General features: G+C 37.4%; 2 protein-coding genes and 1 pseudogene across 2 annotated transcripts in view; all 3 read left to right on the plus strand.

The window, feature by feature from the left end:
* The window catches only part of LOC107592890 (migration and invasion-inhibitory protein-like), a 6310-nt pseudogene extending 1433 nt beyond the window's left edge, over positions 1–4877 (plus strand).
* A 166-nt stretch (positions 4878–5043) lies between these two features.
* On the plus strand, positions 5044–15119 carry LOC107592891 (tumor necrosis factor receptor superfamily member 6B-like). Its single transcript, XM_016282467.1, has 5 exons — positions 5044–5115; positions 6743–6773; positions 9194–9265; positions 10636–10822; positions 14894–15119. The coding sequence occupies exons 1-5, from the start codon at positions 5065–5067 to the stop codon at positions 15117–15119; spliced, it is 567 nt and encodes a 188-aa protein (XP_016137953.1). The 5' UTR covers positions 5044–5064.
* Positions 15120–17378: 2259 nt separating this feature from the next.
* LOC107592861 (uncharacterized) overlaps positions 17379–19833 on the plus strand; it is an 18813-nt gene continuing 16358 nt past the window's right edge. The window contains exon 1 of the mRNA XM_016282432.1: positions 17379–17459. Coding sequence (XP_016137918.1) covers positions 17387–17459 — 73 coding nt within the window. The 5' untranslated portion in view covers positions 17379–17386. The remainder of the gene's footprint in view (positions 17460–19833) is intronic.

Genomic DNA, 19833 nt, shown 5'->3' on the forward strand with positions numbered 1-19833 from the left:
GGATCTGGTGGCTACGGTGACCTCGGAATAAGAGAGAAACAGAGTTTAACAGCTCTTAAACGTTTCGTCTTTGACATACTGTGTTGATTTTCTATCAGCTGACTTGTAAATATATGAAACACTGACAATGTATTTGTTGGACCAATAATACTTGCTGATAAAATGTCTTTGTATCTTCAGACGAACAGCATCCTAGAGATTGTGAAGACCCCACACTGGACCACCATAAACCCAAACCCAGCCAAAGCTCAGAACTGAGCACCAACAGCACACTACTGGACGACGTAGCGAACTGTTGCTGGAAGGGGCAGAGCAGATCTGTGAGACTGATGCTGCCCAAATCTGTAGCTCGCACCCCCTGTGACCAGGTGTGGGAACTTGAACACTGATGCACTCGACTGTTAGTCAACTGATGGAGACTATTCGTCTGTTAAGGATTTTTATGAAAAATAACTGTCAAGACAAAACACTGATAGTGCCGACAGGTGTAAACGTGTTTGTTTCCGTTTGTCTGTGTGGCGTGAATTGACCTTTAGTCAGCTTGAGTTAAATTTGCTAGATGGGGCCAGGTAACCAGTAAACAGTAGAGAAACAAAGTGTACAAAATCTAATGGAGATCTGATGGTTTATAATGATTTTCAAAGAAGTGAAAAAGCACCTACACAGAAAGAAATCCCCATCTGCTACTGTTTAACCAGTGTTTTCATTTCAAGAGTACCAGATTTATTTTTTTCATTTGCATAAATGGAATACACCACAGTTTCCATCCAGGTGCTTTTTGGAAACCCGAAGGTTACCGTTTAATTTCTCTTTAGGCCTACTGGATGCTGAAAGCTCTCTTGAAGATTGTTCGGAGCAGTTCGTCTTCCATCAGACCAATCGAGAAAAGTGCGTCCACAGCTTGTTATCAGGGTCGGTCTCTTTCTTTGTCATTTGTTACACAATAAAACCTGGTAGATAATGAGTTCTTGTATAAAGCAGTGAAGGTTACCTTCGTTCTTTCTTTTGATGTCCCTTAACCGTGGTGAACTCATGGAAGTATGTTGCTTAAATCTGTTATATCTCATGCATCGTATGTTTAATTCTGCAAGATGTCGAAAGATGTTTTAATCGTGGAAATGCTTTTTTCTTTTTTTCCCACAGATTTCCATCTGTTGCTGATCTTGCATCTTCTACGCTTTGGCAGTGAAGAGCTGCAGACACCTGCAGACACGCATCAGTGTAAGAGATCGGCAGATTTGGGTTGGCGTGACATCGCTTTGACGTCATGAGTGTACCAGATAATTCTCTTTATTTTGCCTTTGCCTTTGTTCCACAGGCACATTCTGCTACATAATAAACAGTCGACTGTTTGTGGCTCCGCTGGATGCACAGACCGCCTGTCCAGTGTGCAAGATGCCCAAATCTGAACACCATTATACTGAATGAGAGCCTGCTTTAATCAGGTGCATATGTCAAACTGTTTAATATGGTTTTGTTAGTGCTCACTTATTCATACATTGCATTTCAGAAGTTTGGGGGGGGAGAGAGGATGCATTAAACATACTGTGAGCAGTGAATCAGCATATTAGAATGATTTCTGAAGGATCATGTGACACTGAAGACTGGAGTAATGATGTTGAAATTTCAGCTTTGCATCACTGGAATAAATTACATTTCAAAACATATTCAATGTCACAATTCATTTCACAATATTACTGTTTTTACGGTATTTCTGATCAAATAAATGCAGCCTCTTTGAGCATGTGAGAAAAATACATTTTATATAATTTCAAACAAAATGTTTATTTTAGACTGTGCCATGCCAGTCCAATATAAAATAGTTCAGAGGATCTATAGACATTACAGGTTTCCTATATAGTTTCCAATATCTTAGCTCTGTTTATTTTATTTTATTTGGTGTGTGATTGAGTGACCGCTTTTGAGTATCTATTTTGAGATCTCTGTCAATCTCTATACATTTGTTTCAGGGTCAGTATTCCTCGCTCAACTCTGCTGCCAGCGTACAAATACAAAGCCCATCGCCGCTGCAGTTTTGATCCCTCTGACAGCCTGGGTTTGCCCTCAGTGAGTTTCAAATAGTCAAATCAGCACTAACACTGATTTCTCGAGTGAAATATATCGAGCAGACCAATTATTTTGGTGATATTTTACTTTTAAGATTATCGCATTGACTAATAATGTGTGCGACAGCACCTTTAACTTGTAGTTTTCTTGATAAATGTTATTCTCAAAACCTTAAACATGCAAATATTAATTTTGCAGAACTGTTTGTCTGGATGGTCCAATCCCACCCTGAACTCTGGCTCTCAGATGAGCAGTCTGGATCTGCGGGGCTCCATGGCAAAACCAGCGGCTATGGGAGGGTCAGCCTCATCCTGGTTTGACCATGAACTGGTGAGACATTATAGGGGAACCCAGTCCAGGTGTTTAAAGGGATAGTTCACCCAAAAATGAAAATTACCCCATGATTTACTCACCTTCAAGCCATCCTAGGTGTATATGACATTCTTCTTTCAGATGAATACAATCGGAGTTATCTATCTAACTTCTGCTAACTGTCATACACACATTCGCGAGAGAGTGGCGTCCAGCGGATGACGTACCATGTAGGCAAACGCGGTGAGGAACACGGAAGTGACGAACGTAGAAGTGCAGAGAGCAAAACACTGGTCACGAATTAGTAGTTTGTAAAGAAAAATTTCGGAGGATTTCAATATAAGCCAAGAGGACACTGGTTTTCCTTCGCTGTAAACAAAACTTGTTTCTCGCGAGACTTGCATATTCTCACCGGAGTTTACGCTACGCCTACGTCATCCTCTGGACGCCACTCTCTCGTGAACACGCGTACGACAGTTAGTGGAAGTTAGAGATTAAGGTTTATAAAGTTGTAAATATGGATATTTTTCTTACACAAGGGCATCACTTCGCTTCGGGAGGCCTTTATTAACCCCCCCCTGGAGCCGTGTGGACTTCTTTTATAATGAACTGGTTCAATTTTTTGGACTTCAAATTTTGGGCTACCCATCCACTCCCATTATAAAGCTTGGAAGAGCCAGGATGTTTTTTAATAGAACTCCGATTGTATTTGTCTGAAAGAAGAAAGCCATATACATCTAGGATGACTTGAGGGTAAGTAAACCATGGGGTAATTTTCATTTTTGGGTGAACTAACACTTTAACTGATGCCCATTGCCCCTTCTACATATTTATATTTGGCAGTTTGTCAATTCTTAATGGCATTTCAATATCACTTCTTATGAAATCTGTAGAGTTTATAATACGCATTTTATTACTGCTAATGTCTGTTTTGTAATGAACCTGCTTTAATGGCTAAAGTGGTTTTAAATCAGGTAATCAGATAATCTGAAAATGTAGTTTCCCATGAAACCCTGAAACAAACAAAAAAATCTAATCTTATTTAGAAATCTGAGGATTTTCCTTTGAAAATTTCCTTTCCTATGCACACTTGAATTGCTGCATGTTTATTTTTTACCTCAACATTTCTGCGGGTTTGATATTTAGATTTTGGATTAATAAGTAGTGCTGCGATTAGATCCTCCTTGCTCCGATGACAGAAGAACAGACAATGGACTGAAACAAACAGAGGGTTTAAATACACCGAACAGAACAGGTGATGAACAAGATGCAGGTGGAACACAGGAGAAATAAACGGCAACCTAGCACTAGCAGACAAACAAAAGAATAATCAGAAACTACCACAACAAAAAGAATGAACTAAACAGGGGAAGCAAGGGCCAAAAGGGGAAGAGAGATGATTAAAAAAGAAATGCACAAAAACAGAACGCAAGCCTGAGATGTTTGTCTTTCAGCTGTCATGGAAAGTTTGTGTCAAATCTGTAATGTTTGTTTCATTGCAATCTTCTAATATTACATATGTGTTGCATATGATAGTGTAGAAGAAAATCAAGGAAAGGCCTGGAAGCGATTCATTTGTAGATTAGATATAACATTTATGTCATTCATATGTTCGTAGCCGTTTATCTCAGTTGGTTTCTATGGATGATTTGTGTCAGCTCTGTATTTTTGGTAACTTTTAATTAACATTCATATTTTTTAGGATTCATCCTTGCCCAATGCATCGAGACACCCGCATTCTGACCAGCTTCAAAATGTAGTTTGCCATGGTATCGCTTTCAGCGTTCAGACCCAATGAGGCCAGAACCCCACATCCGCTATTACACTCTTGACTGATTGCAAAAGTTACCTACAAAATGGAGCCGCACATGAATGTTTCTGCATCCAGGAGATTTTCTGGATTTACTGAAATGAGTGCATGTGCACAGCGGTTTTTTTTTGTATGTGTAATAATGGAAAACATGAATCATTTTGTATGAATGAGAATTGTTGACTTCTGACTACTAATGGTAATGTTCGCTTGTTTTGTGAACTTGAACATAAAATGTAAAATTTTATATAAATAAATGAAATTGAATGGATAAGGAAAGGATAAGAAAAGCATCATCTGGCTTTAACAGAGTCGCTTAGTGTTAACCGAACAATAAAACATTAATGTAAGTTCTTAATGTGAAGCTAAACACAATACTACATACAAGTTGTAAATACAAATGTGTTCACAGATTTAAATGCACATTAAAATGTTACAATAATTCACTTCATATGAACTAAATGCATATATACATTTATACTATGCACATTTTGAAAGGCTTAACTGCACATTACAGGTTACTGTGTCAAGTTATTAAATGAATGCTTTTAAATGTGTAAAGGTAAGGAATGCACATAATGAAAAGCTTTTATTTGTTGTAAAAGGTTATGAACTTCTAAATGTACACTTACTGTGGACGTGTTGCTTTTTCATTTTAATATGTTCCAGGCTCATTTATTGGTAATAAATAATATTGATGATAATAAATCATGAAAAAAATATTGGGCTTGTTTTTGAAGCTTCACTCTGTCTCGCGAGAGTTGGATCTCTCTTTGGAGTTTAGCGCTTCCCACGCGTTTAAATATAAAGGCACCAAACAGAATGCCACTTTTTTTTTTTACTGCAGCGCTCAGCATCTGCATCTGCTTTTAATCATGACACCATCTACCTCAACAAGCAACACTTTTATTTTGCTGTTTTATCTGGTGAGTGTGGCTTTTATTCCTATTTTCGACTAGTCGTTTTATTTTAATATTAATTTATCACAGCTGTCTTATAAAGGGACTTTTATTATTGTGGGTTTCGAATTAATTATAACTCTGTACGTGTCTGAAGACTGAGGTGAGCTTCAAAATAAAGGTTCCAATTAGCGCCAAGAACATCTGACAGCTTGATGCCACAGAATAAGCGTTTTAAGTTCCACAGGGACTCTTTAATTCTGTCGTTTTTCAGAAAACAATCGAAAGAACTTATAATTTATCCTCAAAAACGATTCAAGTCTAAATTGCTCTTGCTCAGGGGAAGGAACCTGCTCCTAAGAGCTTTTGTTGTTTAATGTCGAAGTTAAATAAATTGCGGTTTGGATAGACAGCTCACTAGGTTTTGAGACAATTTTGTGTCGTTTTTGTGGTGTTTACTGACATTAAATATATGAAATATCAGTTCCATTTCACATTTTTTCAATATATGTAAATCATATTCAGTGACAGTCAATATAATGAAAGAGCTTCAACCAAGAGGCACTGAATGGAAAAAGCGGTTTCTTGGTTTCAGCACACTGACCCTTTGAGGCTTTAGCTTTTTCGCTTCACTTCAGAATTTAGTCACAAAAGAATTTCCAATTTAGTGAGAGGACAACAAAGCATGGCAATTACTAATAATGGTCTGCACTCATTTCTGCCCTCGGTTTAATCACAACATGACCAGATAAAAAAAACAAAAAACTATAAAAAGATTTCTCAAAACCCATCAGTTGAGGTCTGGTCAACCCTGACAGGATGGACATTCAGTTTAATATGAAGGGATCCCTGATGCAGAAGCAACCCAGTGCACTGTCTCTTTGTCTCCCTGTACATTTTGTGTGGTTTTCTTTGTAGTGACCAGGTCACGAAAGCAAACTTGATAAGAACTTTTCTGTGGGTGTTTTTTGCAATGTGAAATTTCCATTTTGTGACCGGTCCCTCATCTGTTTGTTCTCAGGCACAACAACTGATTAGGCGCATACATGAATTTGTCAGTCCTGTTGTGTTGTTAAGCAATGCAGTGAAAGCATTTTTTCCTTGACCTTAGTTCCTCAGACAACAGGATGCTATCTGTTTTTACTCATCGATTGGGTGACCCAGAACGCCTGTTTGTGATTAAATCAATCTTTGACTCATCTTTAACTCCTAACTGCTTTGATCTGATGATGGATTTGAGTTTTAAAACACTCCGGTTAAAAGAATCTGTAGTCAAGGTTGTCTAACAGGTTAACAAACATTTCTTAATAATAGTTCTTGCCATCAAATGCTCTTTAAAATGCACACCCTTTAAGTTAATGCACTTTTCTCCATAACCAATTTTCAGTGTGTCAAAAGCTCATGTTATTACCTTGGAGTTCATTTTGGGTCAAACTTACCTACTTGTTTTTGAACTGATTACGCAATCCAAAACCTGATCGAAACGGCGATGAAAGAACCATTGGTTAACTCCTTCCCAAGAGAATAAAACAAGCCAGAGATCAGACATCTGGAACCAAACAGCTGCAACAAAGAAAGTGTTTATTTAACTTTTACTTCTCAGATTGGAAAAGACATTCAGACTAAAACGCCAACTGTTGTTTTCCTTTTACAGATTTTTACAATTCTACACGTCAAGGTTATTGGTAAGTTTATACCACTTCCATTTCCTCCATGTCATATATTTCTGAAGTACAACCCACTGTCCGCCTATTTCAATAGTATTCAGTGACTCATACCTTTAGGTCATTAGCTTAAAATATGAGAAATAAAAAAGCTGTGGAAAAAGATGAAATGATCATCTTTATATACATTCTTTAAAGGCTGAATGATGCAAATGGAATTTAAAGATCTTATGTTTATGTATTTTTTAAGTCCAAAAGGGTTTTCCATTTTTGGTTCCTTATCATTTTGGAATTCTAATGAACCAAAAAGAACCATTTTTCTTTGTTCTAAACCTTATGTTTTAACCCATCTTTATATGTACATATGTGTTATAGACTAAGTAGCCACTGAGCTATATGCAAACTCTAGTTGAACTCTCTGAGGGTGTTTCACCAGAAATGATTACCTCACTGCTTCGTAATCATTAAATTATGCGTAATGTCTTAAGAAAATTAAGCATTAAGCATGACCCATAGTAGAAGCTATTGTTAGTTCCTTAACCATTCATTTAGTTTCATGTAATTTTGTATTGCATACTCTAATACTGCACTTATTGTGTATTTGAATGTAAGCATTACTAGACAAATTAAACCTTAAAGTGGAAATGAAGCAGTCAGTCAAGTTAACATTATTTAGTAAAGTGATTTCCACTTTGATTAAAAAATATATAACAAACATGGTTAATGTAACCATTTGAAAGAAAAAAGGTTGTTTTGTTATAGCTTTTAGAGCAAGGACGCCGCCATCTTGCAGTACCACCGCGTGTGACGTCACGGGGTTGGTTCGCTCCGATGGCCAGTGAAGTAATAGCAATTTCTTTATTTTGAACACACGCTTGTTTTGAAATGGAGGAAGATTACATTGAAAGCACTGTTAAGGCCATAATAAGTGCAATTGCCCATGCATTTGAGCCGATACAGCGGTGGGACTGAGCAGTATTAGGGGTTGAAGAAACCACACCAGTAAAGTGCAGATCGGAAACAATACTCGTTTACGTGGATACTCCTCAAGACTGTCATTCCGACGTGCTTCATGTGCATTTGCTGATGAAGGCGCGACAGAAAGCTCAAATTGGTAGGCTACTCACGTGCTGTCCGAGCCGAGCTGTGGCAGAAATGATCTATCACAACACCTGAGTACCGCATTTAAATCTCTTTCAGAAAAGGTCTATCACAGCGTGTAAATACCGCACTGAAATCTATTCCGTGCTGTCTCATGCTTGAATGGCTTAAAGACTTTAATATTTCAACTGACAAGGCTTAAAACACGTGAGAATGATAAACTTTATTGAGGAAGCAGCACTGGTCCGATTGTTCAGATAACGTTAGGTGATTAGTTAAACACTACGCCCTGTTAACAGCAGGAAAGCTAATTGTATTCGCAGATGAACATAAAATATGATACATACAACTGGTGAACCAGTCAATATAATGCATATGTCTTAATGGTCTGACATAACAATAAAATGCGACATGAATGATGAAGCGTCGTCTGGTTACATCACCTTGTGCCTGGCATTATGAAAACAATGTTTGGGATACCACGATCAAAACTTAGCATATAGACAGTTGGATGTTGAATATTCATCCAAATTATGGTGAAAACCAAATTATTTGTGTGTTAAAATAACATTCGTGTGTTCAAAATGTAAAGAAATGCTTCTATTACTTCACTGGCCATCGGAGCGAACCAACCCCGTGACGTCACACGCGGTGGTACTGCAAGATGGCGGCGCCCTTGCTCTAAAAGCTATAACAAAACATCCTTTTTTCTTTAAAATGGTTACATTAATCATGTTTGTTATATATTTTTTAATCAAAGTGGAAATCACTTTACTAAATAATGTTAACTTAACTGACTGCTTCACTTCCACTTTAAGAGTCTTGGAGGAGGACTCTTGTAACCACCTAGCAAGCATTCCAAACACCTTAGCAAATCATTTTGGAGCATTTGTGGTGAGGTGTGCAACACCCAAACTTGCATGTGAAACTGAAAAACCATGCTGCCGGTCAACATGTAGGTTAAAAGTGACAGATGAGTTAGTTAAACGCAGTCAATCTGTCCCTATTAAAACCTAACCGGCATTTACAAACAGCAGATCATCTACCATGTCCCTTACTGACCAAATGATTGCACCCTCTGTTAGAATAAAGCTTTGACTTGTGCAAATTGACTATAGGGAGTTTTGACTCAGCCTTTAACTAAATGATTTTCCCTCAGGTTTCAAAATGTCTGTAATTTGTGTATGAGTGTGTACTTAGAAATCAGACACCAGTCAATTCAAAACTCCTTTAATCATGCTGCAAGTACTTTTAATCTTGCACAGCTAGAGTTGTGCGTGCCACATGAAGATATGAGATTACTTTTGATGTCTATTGTTTGCATTCTGTTTCACACATAGGTTATAACGGATGTTACAAGACATCCAAACAGGGAATCTCGAGATGTCAACGCTGTACTCAAGAGTGTTCTGGTTAGTAGTTGCACGACATTTCCCAGCATTTGAGCACTAGTGAGCTTTGAAAATGACGCAGGATGGTTTTGAATTCTGGATTCATGTTGTCCTTCTTATTATTTGCTTCGTACGCATTCCTGCTCTTACTGTGTGTGATTCATCAGAGCACATTATGACATAGAAGTAAAAGTTTGTCTTCATTATTTTCCGGCAAATCGCCTCTGAAACAAGATTATTTTTCAGCTGATGTCACTAAGGATTTTTGGGAGGGAAATGTGGAAATGCCCACATTTCATCATCCAATTAATTTGCACTGGATAAAATCAACCCAGTTTCTCTTCATTGAATATGCCTTTTCACCTGATGTAAAACATGTAAAAATGAATGAAGACTGGGAATGTGTATTAAAAAAGTATATAGAGTCAGTTTCATGTTGACCTCTTGGTGGTTGTTCATACAGGACATGTTTTTTCATTTCACTGTGCTCCTTTTCCATATTTTTTCTATGCACACATGCACGACGGACGTGTTTGACCATTGCATTTGCGTCTTGCACCTTTAAAAAAAAAACTATAAAATTAAACATTCAATTTTAAAAACATGCACCTCTAGCAACATACGTTTTTAAATCGCAAAATGTCGGATTAAATGTGGTCGCATTTTTCCATTCCATTGCGGTACTTCTCAATTGTTTACTATGTAAATGCACTAGAGAGACATGTTTGATCATTGCTTTTGTGTCTTTTTAAGACAACAAGCGTTCTAAAAATGTGGTGCTCAAGTTAAAATGTCAACTTTCAACAGCGAAGTGAAAAGACAACAATGCCTAGAGATGCAATTTTAAAAAGTGAACTTATTTTAATTTGAGTGCTGCATTTTTAGAGTAATGTGTCTTGCAAATGATGCAAAACGCGAGCGCAATGGTCAAACACATCCTTCTGTGATGCATGCCTACGATGCAAAATAAAGGTAATTGCGACTTTTTCTCTCCCAATTTTAGGTTAATTTCACAATTAGGATGTTTTTGCATGTGAAGGATGCAAGATATAAACTCAGAATTGTGAGATAATAAGTCGCAATTATTTTTTACAATTCTGTGGCAGAAATAGGCTTTCATAAAAACCTGTGCAATGGAATGCAAAAATGCTATTTTTTTTACATCTAGCATGTCTTTATGTAGAAAAACTGTGCAGTGGAATGAAAAAAAAAACAGCCCCTAAAGCATGTTTTGTGTGAACAGCCCCTAAAGCATAGTGTGAAAAGTATAATTTAAATGTAAAGTTTTTATTACTAATTTAATAAGCAGTAGATAAGATGTTTGGATGTTTTAGTAGATTTTTTTGTTCATTGATGGCTCTCTATGTCTTTGTGTATTTGGGTGGAAACAGAGAATAGAAATGAGATGGAAGTTACTCCATGCACTCAGGACAACAATAGATCATGCTTCTGTAAACCAGGTTTTTACTGTACAAAAGGAAACGATTATGTCACACACTGCCATAAACCATGTGTTCCCTGTGGGAAGGGTACATTCTCCAGCACACCCTCTCTGGGAGCCTGCAAGCCTCATAAAAAGTGAGTAATATTTATACATATGCTACTGTTCTTAAGTCTGCACTAAAATAAAAACATATGGAAGCCCATTTTCATGGAATAAAAAGATTAAAAAAGGTATTTGCAACTTTTATCTCACAATTCTAATTCTGAGAATTGTTTATTTTGTCACAGAATAAAAAATAAAATTGCAACTTTTTATCTCACAATTCTTTTTTCTCTCAATTGTTAGCTCATATCTTACATTTCAGATTTTTCTTAGAATTGTGAGTCTATCTTACAATTCTGAGTTTATGTCTCAAGTCAGTTTTTTCAAGTTTTTTTTTTTCTCACAATTTTATCTAGCAATTCTGAATTTGAATCTGGCCATTCGAATGTAACAATAACCCACTGAGGAGAACTAGCCCAAAAAGTGCATTCTCTTGGAATGAGATCAAACACAAATAGACAGAACTAAATAAAGAAAAACCACAAGTAGACTTATAACTTGACAAACCTCACCACACAGCGGTTACAGTGGACAATACATAACAAGGAAACATAGCAAACCTGAGGGCTTGGAAATGGAAACCAATAAACATGAACCAATAAAAAAACAGAATTGATTAACAAGGTAACAAGACAATAAACCCATGAGAAGACATGAAATAAAGAACCAGGATCACATCAAGGGAATATGGAAGGTGGAAGGGGACAAAAAGTATAAATGGAACTCATGAAATTTATTTATGTTAACACGACAATTTAGAATTTTTTGGATGTGTAGACACATTCTGGCCATGTTAAGTCAGCAGCGGTTGTGTTTCTTTAGTATGTGTAAAGATGCCCAGATTTTGACTTTGAAGGGAAACTTCACTTCGGTCCGTTTCCAAAACTAACTCTGGTACATACTTTAAATTAACTATGAACGCAACACGGACCAAATACTTCTAAAACAAACCGAAAACAGGATGTAATGACAAGATGCGATGCGACATGATTTGATGATGCGGAACAAGCGGTGTATCCAAAACAAAATGAGCAGAGGGCAAACGTGGAGCAACGAGGATGCAAAGTTCCTTTTATGAGCTCTCTGTGAGTTCACAGGTGGTGAAATAAAACCATATGTACTCGCAACAATGAGCTTGCTTAGTCCAGCAGACGGCATTAGGTGTATTCGACTTAAAGCAGCACTGAGCAGACCGATCGGTAAATGGGTACATAGATGTCATACACCGATCGGTCTGTGAACAACCTAACATGAACACACCTATTTTTTGGGGTGTTCGGTAAGTTCCGTCACAAAATATATGTCATTCAACCCAACCAATCAGGTTGTGAATGTATTAGGCGTGTAACGGTACACAAATATGACAGTTCGGTACGTACCTCGGTTTTAATGTCACGGTTCGGTATGATTTTGGTACAGCAGGGGGGAAAACTAAACTTTTTTATTTTTTTTTATGGTTTACTGAACAAGTTGCTCTTTCTTTAAATACATTCAGTTATAATTTTAATTTTCTTAGTGATAAAAATCTTATCAGCTTATGCTTAAAACTATAGGGAGACCTTTTACATTATAAGGTTACAATTAGGCATAACAACTTAACCCAAACTTAAATTTAATTGCTATTTATTTTTAAATAGATGATCAACATTCAACTTTAAAAAAAAAAAAAATTGTATGCAAACATGTAAATTGCACATAAATTAAATTAACTTAAATTAATAAACTTAAATTAACTTATAAATAATAAAATTTCAATTACAAAAAGTTATTTGTTAAAATATATTCAATTACACATTGGCTGTCATAGCATGTTTCATAGCAGATTAATTTAAACATACTGTACATTAAGTAATTAAGACTAACAGGTTTAGTAAAATAAAATGAGTATATGGTGTAATATTTCGCAAAATGCTCCTCTCTAGACTTCATTTCTCTAGTGAACTAACGAGCTGTGTTTTATTTCCACGCTGTATTGTTGATGTCTTTCCGCGGTTGAAACACTGATTGAGCAATTACATGAGGCATGAGATGTTCAGTCATGTTTATTCGCGGTAAAACTAGTAGTACAGAGGAAGGAATGATCGAGTTCACTCGCGCTCCGCTCTGCACAAATCTGCGGGACGTCACGGCTCAGACACGGGAACCAGAGCTAATCGCGGCTGCTCTAGTCAGTGCTTGTGTTGGGATTATACCAGCACGTTTCTGAACCTTCCCAGAAGCTGCTCTCTAAGGCGTTTATACAGCGATCTGTCGTGCCACATAAAAGACGGTCAAACGCCATTTATTATTTGAATTTCCGGAGAAGAAGAAGAAGAAGAAAAAAACAACAACTGTATTCGTGCGGTACACATGCGTACCGAACCGAAAGACCCGTACCGAAACGGTTCGGTACGAATACGTGTACCGTTACACCCCTAGAATGTATCACTATGCCTTTAGGTTTGGTATCTTTAGGTTCGCTGTAAATAATGCCAGTGTGAACGCTAAGCATACCAAACTGGTCTGGACCAAACAAACCAAGAGAACAGAACTACATGTGTGAACGCACCCTTAATTTACTTTTACATCTTAATTTTTGCTGCATTCACTTTCGCGTCCATACACCCGAAATATTCGCACTGTGCTGCGGCTCTGCAGCATGAACTGTATGGAGCAGAGCAGACACTTTCAGTTTACTGTATGATTTTTATTTCTATAAAAAAGCCAAATGACAGTGGGGGCGGTACCGCGGTGGGCAATGTATTTGGCAGCAAGCCTACATCATACACAACGCACTGATACATTATCCCTTGTGAACAAATATAACGCCTGTTGTTTGCATATGTGTATACCAGTGTACCATTACATTACGTTACATGTACTTATATTAACAATAAATTATGCATAATTACATGCAAGTAACCCTAATCCTAACCCTACACTCTTAAAAATAAAGGTGCTTCACGAGGCCATAGAAGAACCTTTTTGTCTAGATGGTTCCATAAAGAACCTTTAACATCTGAAGAACCTTTCTGTTTCACAAAAGGTTCTTTGTGGTGAAAGAAGGTTCTTCAGATTATAAAAAGGTAAGAAAGAGATGCTTCTTTAAAGAACCTTTGACTGAATGGTTCTTTGTGGAACCCAAAATGGTTCTTCTATGGCTTTGCTGTGAAGAACCTTTTAAGCACCTTTATTTTTAAGAGTGTACCCATATAGTAAGTACATGTAGTTTATAAATATTACTAAATACTTAAATGTATAATTATTACACTGTAACAAGGACACCTTAAAATAAAGTGTAACCGAAATCTGACTTTTTTTCTCAGAACTGCGAGAAAAGAGGCACGATTTTTAGATATAAACTCAGAATTATGAGATATAAAGTTACCTTTTTAATTTTTTTATCCTGTGATGGCTTCCATAAAACTGCATCCAGATATACAGTAATTACTGGAAAATGCAAATACCTCAGACTTGCATTCAGTCCATACAGAGGCCAGAATATCATACAGACTTGGTTGGCTCTTTTGACTTTCAGTAAGCTGGCATTGTGGTAGCTACTATTTTAGGAGACTTAAATGCATTTAATAGGCATGTTTTGAGTAAGATCATGTGTGACTACACATGAATCATGTGTAGTCACACATAGCAGCACCACCAAGTTTCACACTATTTTTTATTTTCACACTTCTTTCTTTATCTCTCACACACATTTTTATCTTTGAGGTTTCTGCTCGCCACTTCTGTTTAGCACAACTTTTTTTCTGTGTACGAGAATCAACACACATCCACTGTGAAGTGTACAAGCAGCTGTAGTTAGTAGAAAAATATATGGAAAGAAGATAAGCCCAATCACAATTTACTATGCAAATATATATCAGAAGGAAGAGCATATGTTAGTATGCAAATTACTCTAACGGTTATTTTCAGTTCTGAACATTCTATCTGGGAAAGTTTAAGATAAAGTCAAATTATTTGCAGATTATGTAGTAGAGGGTTTAGAACAAACACTAACCAGAGTATCTGAGGAATATCAAACCAGTGCTGCCTTACAAACACACAATATTAAGATTGACCTGCTCTTGTCTCATGCATTATCTCTGTGATCATTATCTTTTCCACAGTTGTGGTAAGTTGGGGATGATGACACACCAAGAGGGCACAACGAAACAGGACAGACAGTGTGTGAATGTCACCACAGTGATGCCATCCTTGTCCACTACCACAAATATCATTACTACATTCCCTATCACTAACACTTCCATCCCCTGGACAGGTACTGATAAACGCATGACACTCTATTCACTGTTGGGATGTGTTGAATATACATTTTTGGAAAGCAATGTATAAAGTATTTGAAACTTAAACTGAGAAAAATAGCAGCCAGATTTATCTCATGAAACCTGTAAAGAATCTCCCATATATCACCAAAACAAATTATATATTCACACACACTGGTGTGAAAATTTTTTTGCCCCCTTCCTGGTTTAAAAAAAACCAAAAATTTTTTTAGTTTCACTAAAGCTAAAATTAATAAAGCATCTATCTATATATATATATATATATATATACACAAACACAATGGTGTGAAAAAGGTTTTGCCCCCTTCCTGTTTTTTTTGTGTGCATATTTGTCATACTTGAATGATTCAGTTTAAACCAGGGGTGCCCAAACTCAGTCCTGGAGGGCCGGTGTCCTGCAGAGTTTAGCTCCAACTTGAGTCAACACACCTGCCGGGAAGTTTCTAGCATGCCTAATAAGAGCTTGATTAGCTGGTTCATGTGTGTTTGATTAGGGTTGGAGCTAACCTCTGCAGGACACCAGCCCTCCAGGACCGAGTTTGGGCACCCATAGTTTAAACATATTTTAATATTACACAAAGATAACTCGAGTAAATACAAAATGCAGTTTTGAAATAATCATTTCATTTATTAAGGGAAAAAAGCTGTCAAAACCTGCCTGGCACTATGTGAAAAAGTAATTGCCCCCTAAATCTAATAACTGGTTGTGCCACCCTTTGCAGCAACAACTGCAATCAAGCGTTTGCGATAACTGGCAATGAGTCTTTCACATCGCTGTGGAGGAGTTTTGGACCACTCTTCTTTGCAGAATTGTTTTAATTCAGCCATATTGGAGGGTTTTCGAGCATGAATGGACTGTTTAAGGTCATGCCACAGCATTTCAATCGGATTTAAGTCCGGACATTGATTTGGCCACTCCAAAACCTTAATTTTGTTTTTCTTGATCCCTTCAGAGGTGGACTTGCTGGTGTATTTAGGATTATTGTCCTGCTACATAACCCAAGTGCGCTTGAGCTTGAGGTCACAAACTGATGGCCGGACATTCTCCTTCAGGATTTTCTGATAGAGTGCAGAATTCATGGTTCCGTCAATTATGGCAAGTTGTCCAGGCCCTGAAGCTGCACAGCATGCCCATACCATCACACTACCACCACCATGTTTGACTGTTGGTATGATGTTCTTTTTATGAAATGCTGTGTTGGTTTTACGCCAGATATAATGGAACACAAACCTTCCAAAAAGTTCAACTTTTGTCTCATCGGTCCACAGAATATTTGCCCAAAAGTCTTGGGGTAATCAAGATATTGTTTGGCAAATGTGAGACGAGCCTTTGTGTTCTTTTTATTGGTCAGCAGTGGCTTTAGCCTTGGAGCTCTCCCATGGATGCCATTTTTACCCAGTCTCTTTCTTATTGTTGAATCATGAACACTGACCTTACTTGAGGCAAGTGAGGCCTGCAGTTCTTTAGATATTGTTCTGGGTTCTTTTATGACCTCCTGGATGAGCCGTCGTTGCGCTCTTGGAGTAATTTTGGTAGGCCGGCCACTCCTGGGAAGGTTCACCACTGTTCCAAGTAGGGCTGCACGATTAATCAAATGCGATTGTCATGCACATTTTGATAGTAATGCCGGTTATGTAATCAGCAGTAAATCATCACGTGCTTTCAGATGGAGCAGCATTTACCAGAGGTGGGACCAAGTCATTGTTTTGCAAGTCACAAGTAAGTCTAGAGTCTTTGCAGTCAAGTCCCGAGTCAAGACAGGCAAGTCCAAGTCGAGTTGCAAGTCCTCAGCTTTAAGATTCAAGTCTTAAACAAGTCATTAATGCTTTTTGCCCAAATTAGTGTCTCAGTATTAATTACCAAATTAATTATCAAATTCATAGTAATTTATATCAGGAAGGCAGGTAGAATATGTTTGACATAGTTCAATTTCATGTGAGATGGGTGCCCTTAGTAAAACTACTTAGGTTCAATTTAGGGATTGTGCCGAAATAGGATAAGCAGTGAAAAAAACTATTTTATTAGTAACAGAATAGCAAAGACAACATAATTTCATAGAAATAACAGCTGCAACATACTTTGCATGTGTGCATAAGAATAGCTATATGCTTCTAGGTGTTATATCTAAGCCAATGAGCCATTATTTGGAACCTCAATGAAACAGATTTAAAAATATGTGAGCGGTAATGCAGAAAAAACTGCTTTGAAAGAACTAGAAGAAATAACTACAAGCATACTTTGCAAGTGAGAGGAAACATGCAATATGGATGCAGACAAACTCATGAAGACAATCATTCGTGAATGTCACCACAGTGATGCCATCCTTGTCCACTACCACAAATATCATTACTACATTCCCTATCACTAACACTTCCATCCCCTGGACAGGTACTGATAAACGCATGACACTCTATTCACTGTTGGGATGTGTTGAATATACATTTTTGGAAAGCAATGTATAAAGTATTTGAAACTTAAACTGAGAAAAATAGCAGCCAGATTTATCTCATGAAACCTGTAAAGAATCTCCCATATATCACCAAAACAAATTATATATTCACACACACTGGTGTGAAAATTTTTTTGCCCCCTTCCTGGTTTAAAAAAAACCAAAAATTTTTTTAGTTTCACTAAAGCTAAAATTAATAAAGCATCTATCTATATATATATATATATATATATATATATACACACAAACACAATGGTGTGAAAAAGGTTTTGCCCCCTTCCTGTTTTTTTTGTGTGCATATTTGTCATACTTGAATGATTCAGTTTAAACCAGGGGTGCCCAAACTCAGTCCTGGAGGGCCGGTGTCCTGCAGAGTTTAGCTCCAACTTGAGTCAACACACCTGCCGGGAAGTTTCTAGCATGCCTAATAAGAGCTTGATTAGCTGGTTCATGTGTGTTTGATTAGGGTTGGAGCTAACCTCTGCAGGACACCAGCCCTCCAGGACCGAGTTTGGGCACCCATAGTTTAAACATATTTTAATATTACACAAAGATAACTCGAGTAAATACAAAATGCAGTTTTGAAATAATCATTTCATTTATTAAGGGAAAAAAGCTGTCAAAACCTGCCTGGCACTATGTGAAAAAGTAATTGCCCCCTAAATCTAATAACTGGTTGTGCCACCCTTTGCAGCAACAACTGCAATCAAGCGTTTGCGATAACTGGCAATGAGTCTTTCACATCGCTGTGGAGGAGTTTTGGACCACTCTTCTTTGCAGAATTGTTTTAATTCAGCCATATTGGAGGGTTTTCGAGCATGAATGGACTGTTTAAGGTCATGCCACAGCATTTCAATCGGATTTAAGTCCGGACATTGATTTGGCCACTCCAAAACCTTAATTTTGTTTTTCTTGATCCCTTCAGAGGTGGACTTGCTGGTGTATTTAGGATTATTGTCCTGCTACATAACCCAAGTGCGCTTGAGCTTGAGGTCACAAACTGATGGCCGGACATTCTCCTTCAGGATTTTCTGATAGAGTGCAGAATTCATGGTTCCGTCAATTATGGCAAGTTGTCCAGGTCCTGAAGCTGCAAAGCAGTCCCATACCATCACACTACCACCACCATGTTTGACTGTTGGTATGATGTTCTTTTTATGAAATGCTGTGTTGGTTTTACGAATGGAACACTGGAACACAAACCTTCCAAAAAGTTCAACTTTTGTCTCATCGGTCCACAGCATATTTGCCCAAAAGTCTTCAAGATATTGAAGATATTTTTTGGCAAATGAGAGACGAGCCTTTGTGTTCTTTTTGGTCAACAGTGGCTTTTGCCTTGGAACTCTCCCGTGGATGCCGTTTTTGCCCAGTCTCTTTCTTATTGTTGAATCATGAACACTGACCTTACTTGAGGCAAGTGAGGCCTGCAGTTCTTTAGATATTGTTCTGGGTTCTTTTATGACCTCCTGGATGAGCCGTCGTTGCGCTCTTGGAGTAATTTTGGTAGGCCGGCCACTCCTGGGAAGGTTCACCACTGTTCCAAGTAGGGCTGCACGATTAATCAAATGCGATTGTCATGCACATTTTGATAGTAATGCCGGTTATGTAATCAGCAGTAAATCATCACGTGCTTTCAGATGGAGCAGCATTTACCAAATTAAACTGGATATTTTCCGGTTTTCTCTGTATCTTTCCATGTAATATTTATGTGTATTCAAGTCAAGTCCCGAGTCAAGACAGGCAAGTCCAAGTCGAGTTGCAAGTCCTCAGCTTTAAGATTCAAGTCTTAAACAAGTCATTAGTGCTTTTTGCCCAATCTCAGTATTAATTACCAAATTAATTATCAAATTCATAGTAATTTATATCAGGAAGGCAGGTAGAATATGTTTGACATAGTTCAATTTCATGTGAGATGGGTGCCCTTAGTAAAACTACTTAGGTTCAATTTAGGGATTGTGCCGAAATAGGATAAGCAGTGAAAAAAACTATTTTATTAGTAACAGAATAGCAAAGACAACATAATTTCATAGAAATAACAGCTGCAACATACTTTGCATGTGTGCATAAGAATAGCTATATGCTTCTAGGTGTTATATCTAAGCCAATGAGCCATTATTTGGAACCTCAATGAAACAGATTTAAAAATATGTGAGCGGTAATGCAGAAAAAACTGCTTTGAAAGAACTAGAAGAAATAACTACAAGCATACTTTGCAAGTGAGAGGAAACATGCAATATGGATGCAGACAAACTCATGAAGACAATCATTCAAAAATGCTGTGCTACCATCCTTTATAACTAAGAGTAACAAAGA

This window comes from Sinocyclocheilus grahami, unplaced genomic scaffold, assembly GCF_001515645.1.
Source record: "Sinocyclocheilus grahami isolate Dianchi unplaced genomic scaffold, SAMN03320097.WGS_v1.1 scaffold160.1, whole genome shotgun sequence".
Taxonomy (NCBI): domain Eukaryota; kingdom Metazoa; phylum Chordata; class Actinopteri; order Cypriniformes; family Cyprinidae; genus Sinocyclocheilus; species Sinocyclocheilus grahami.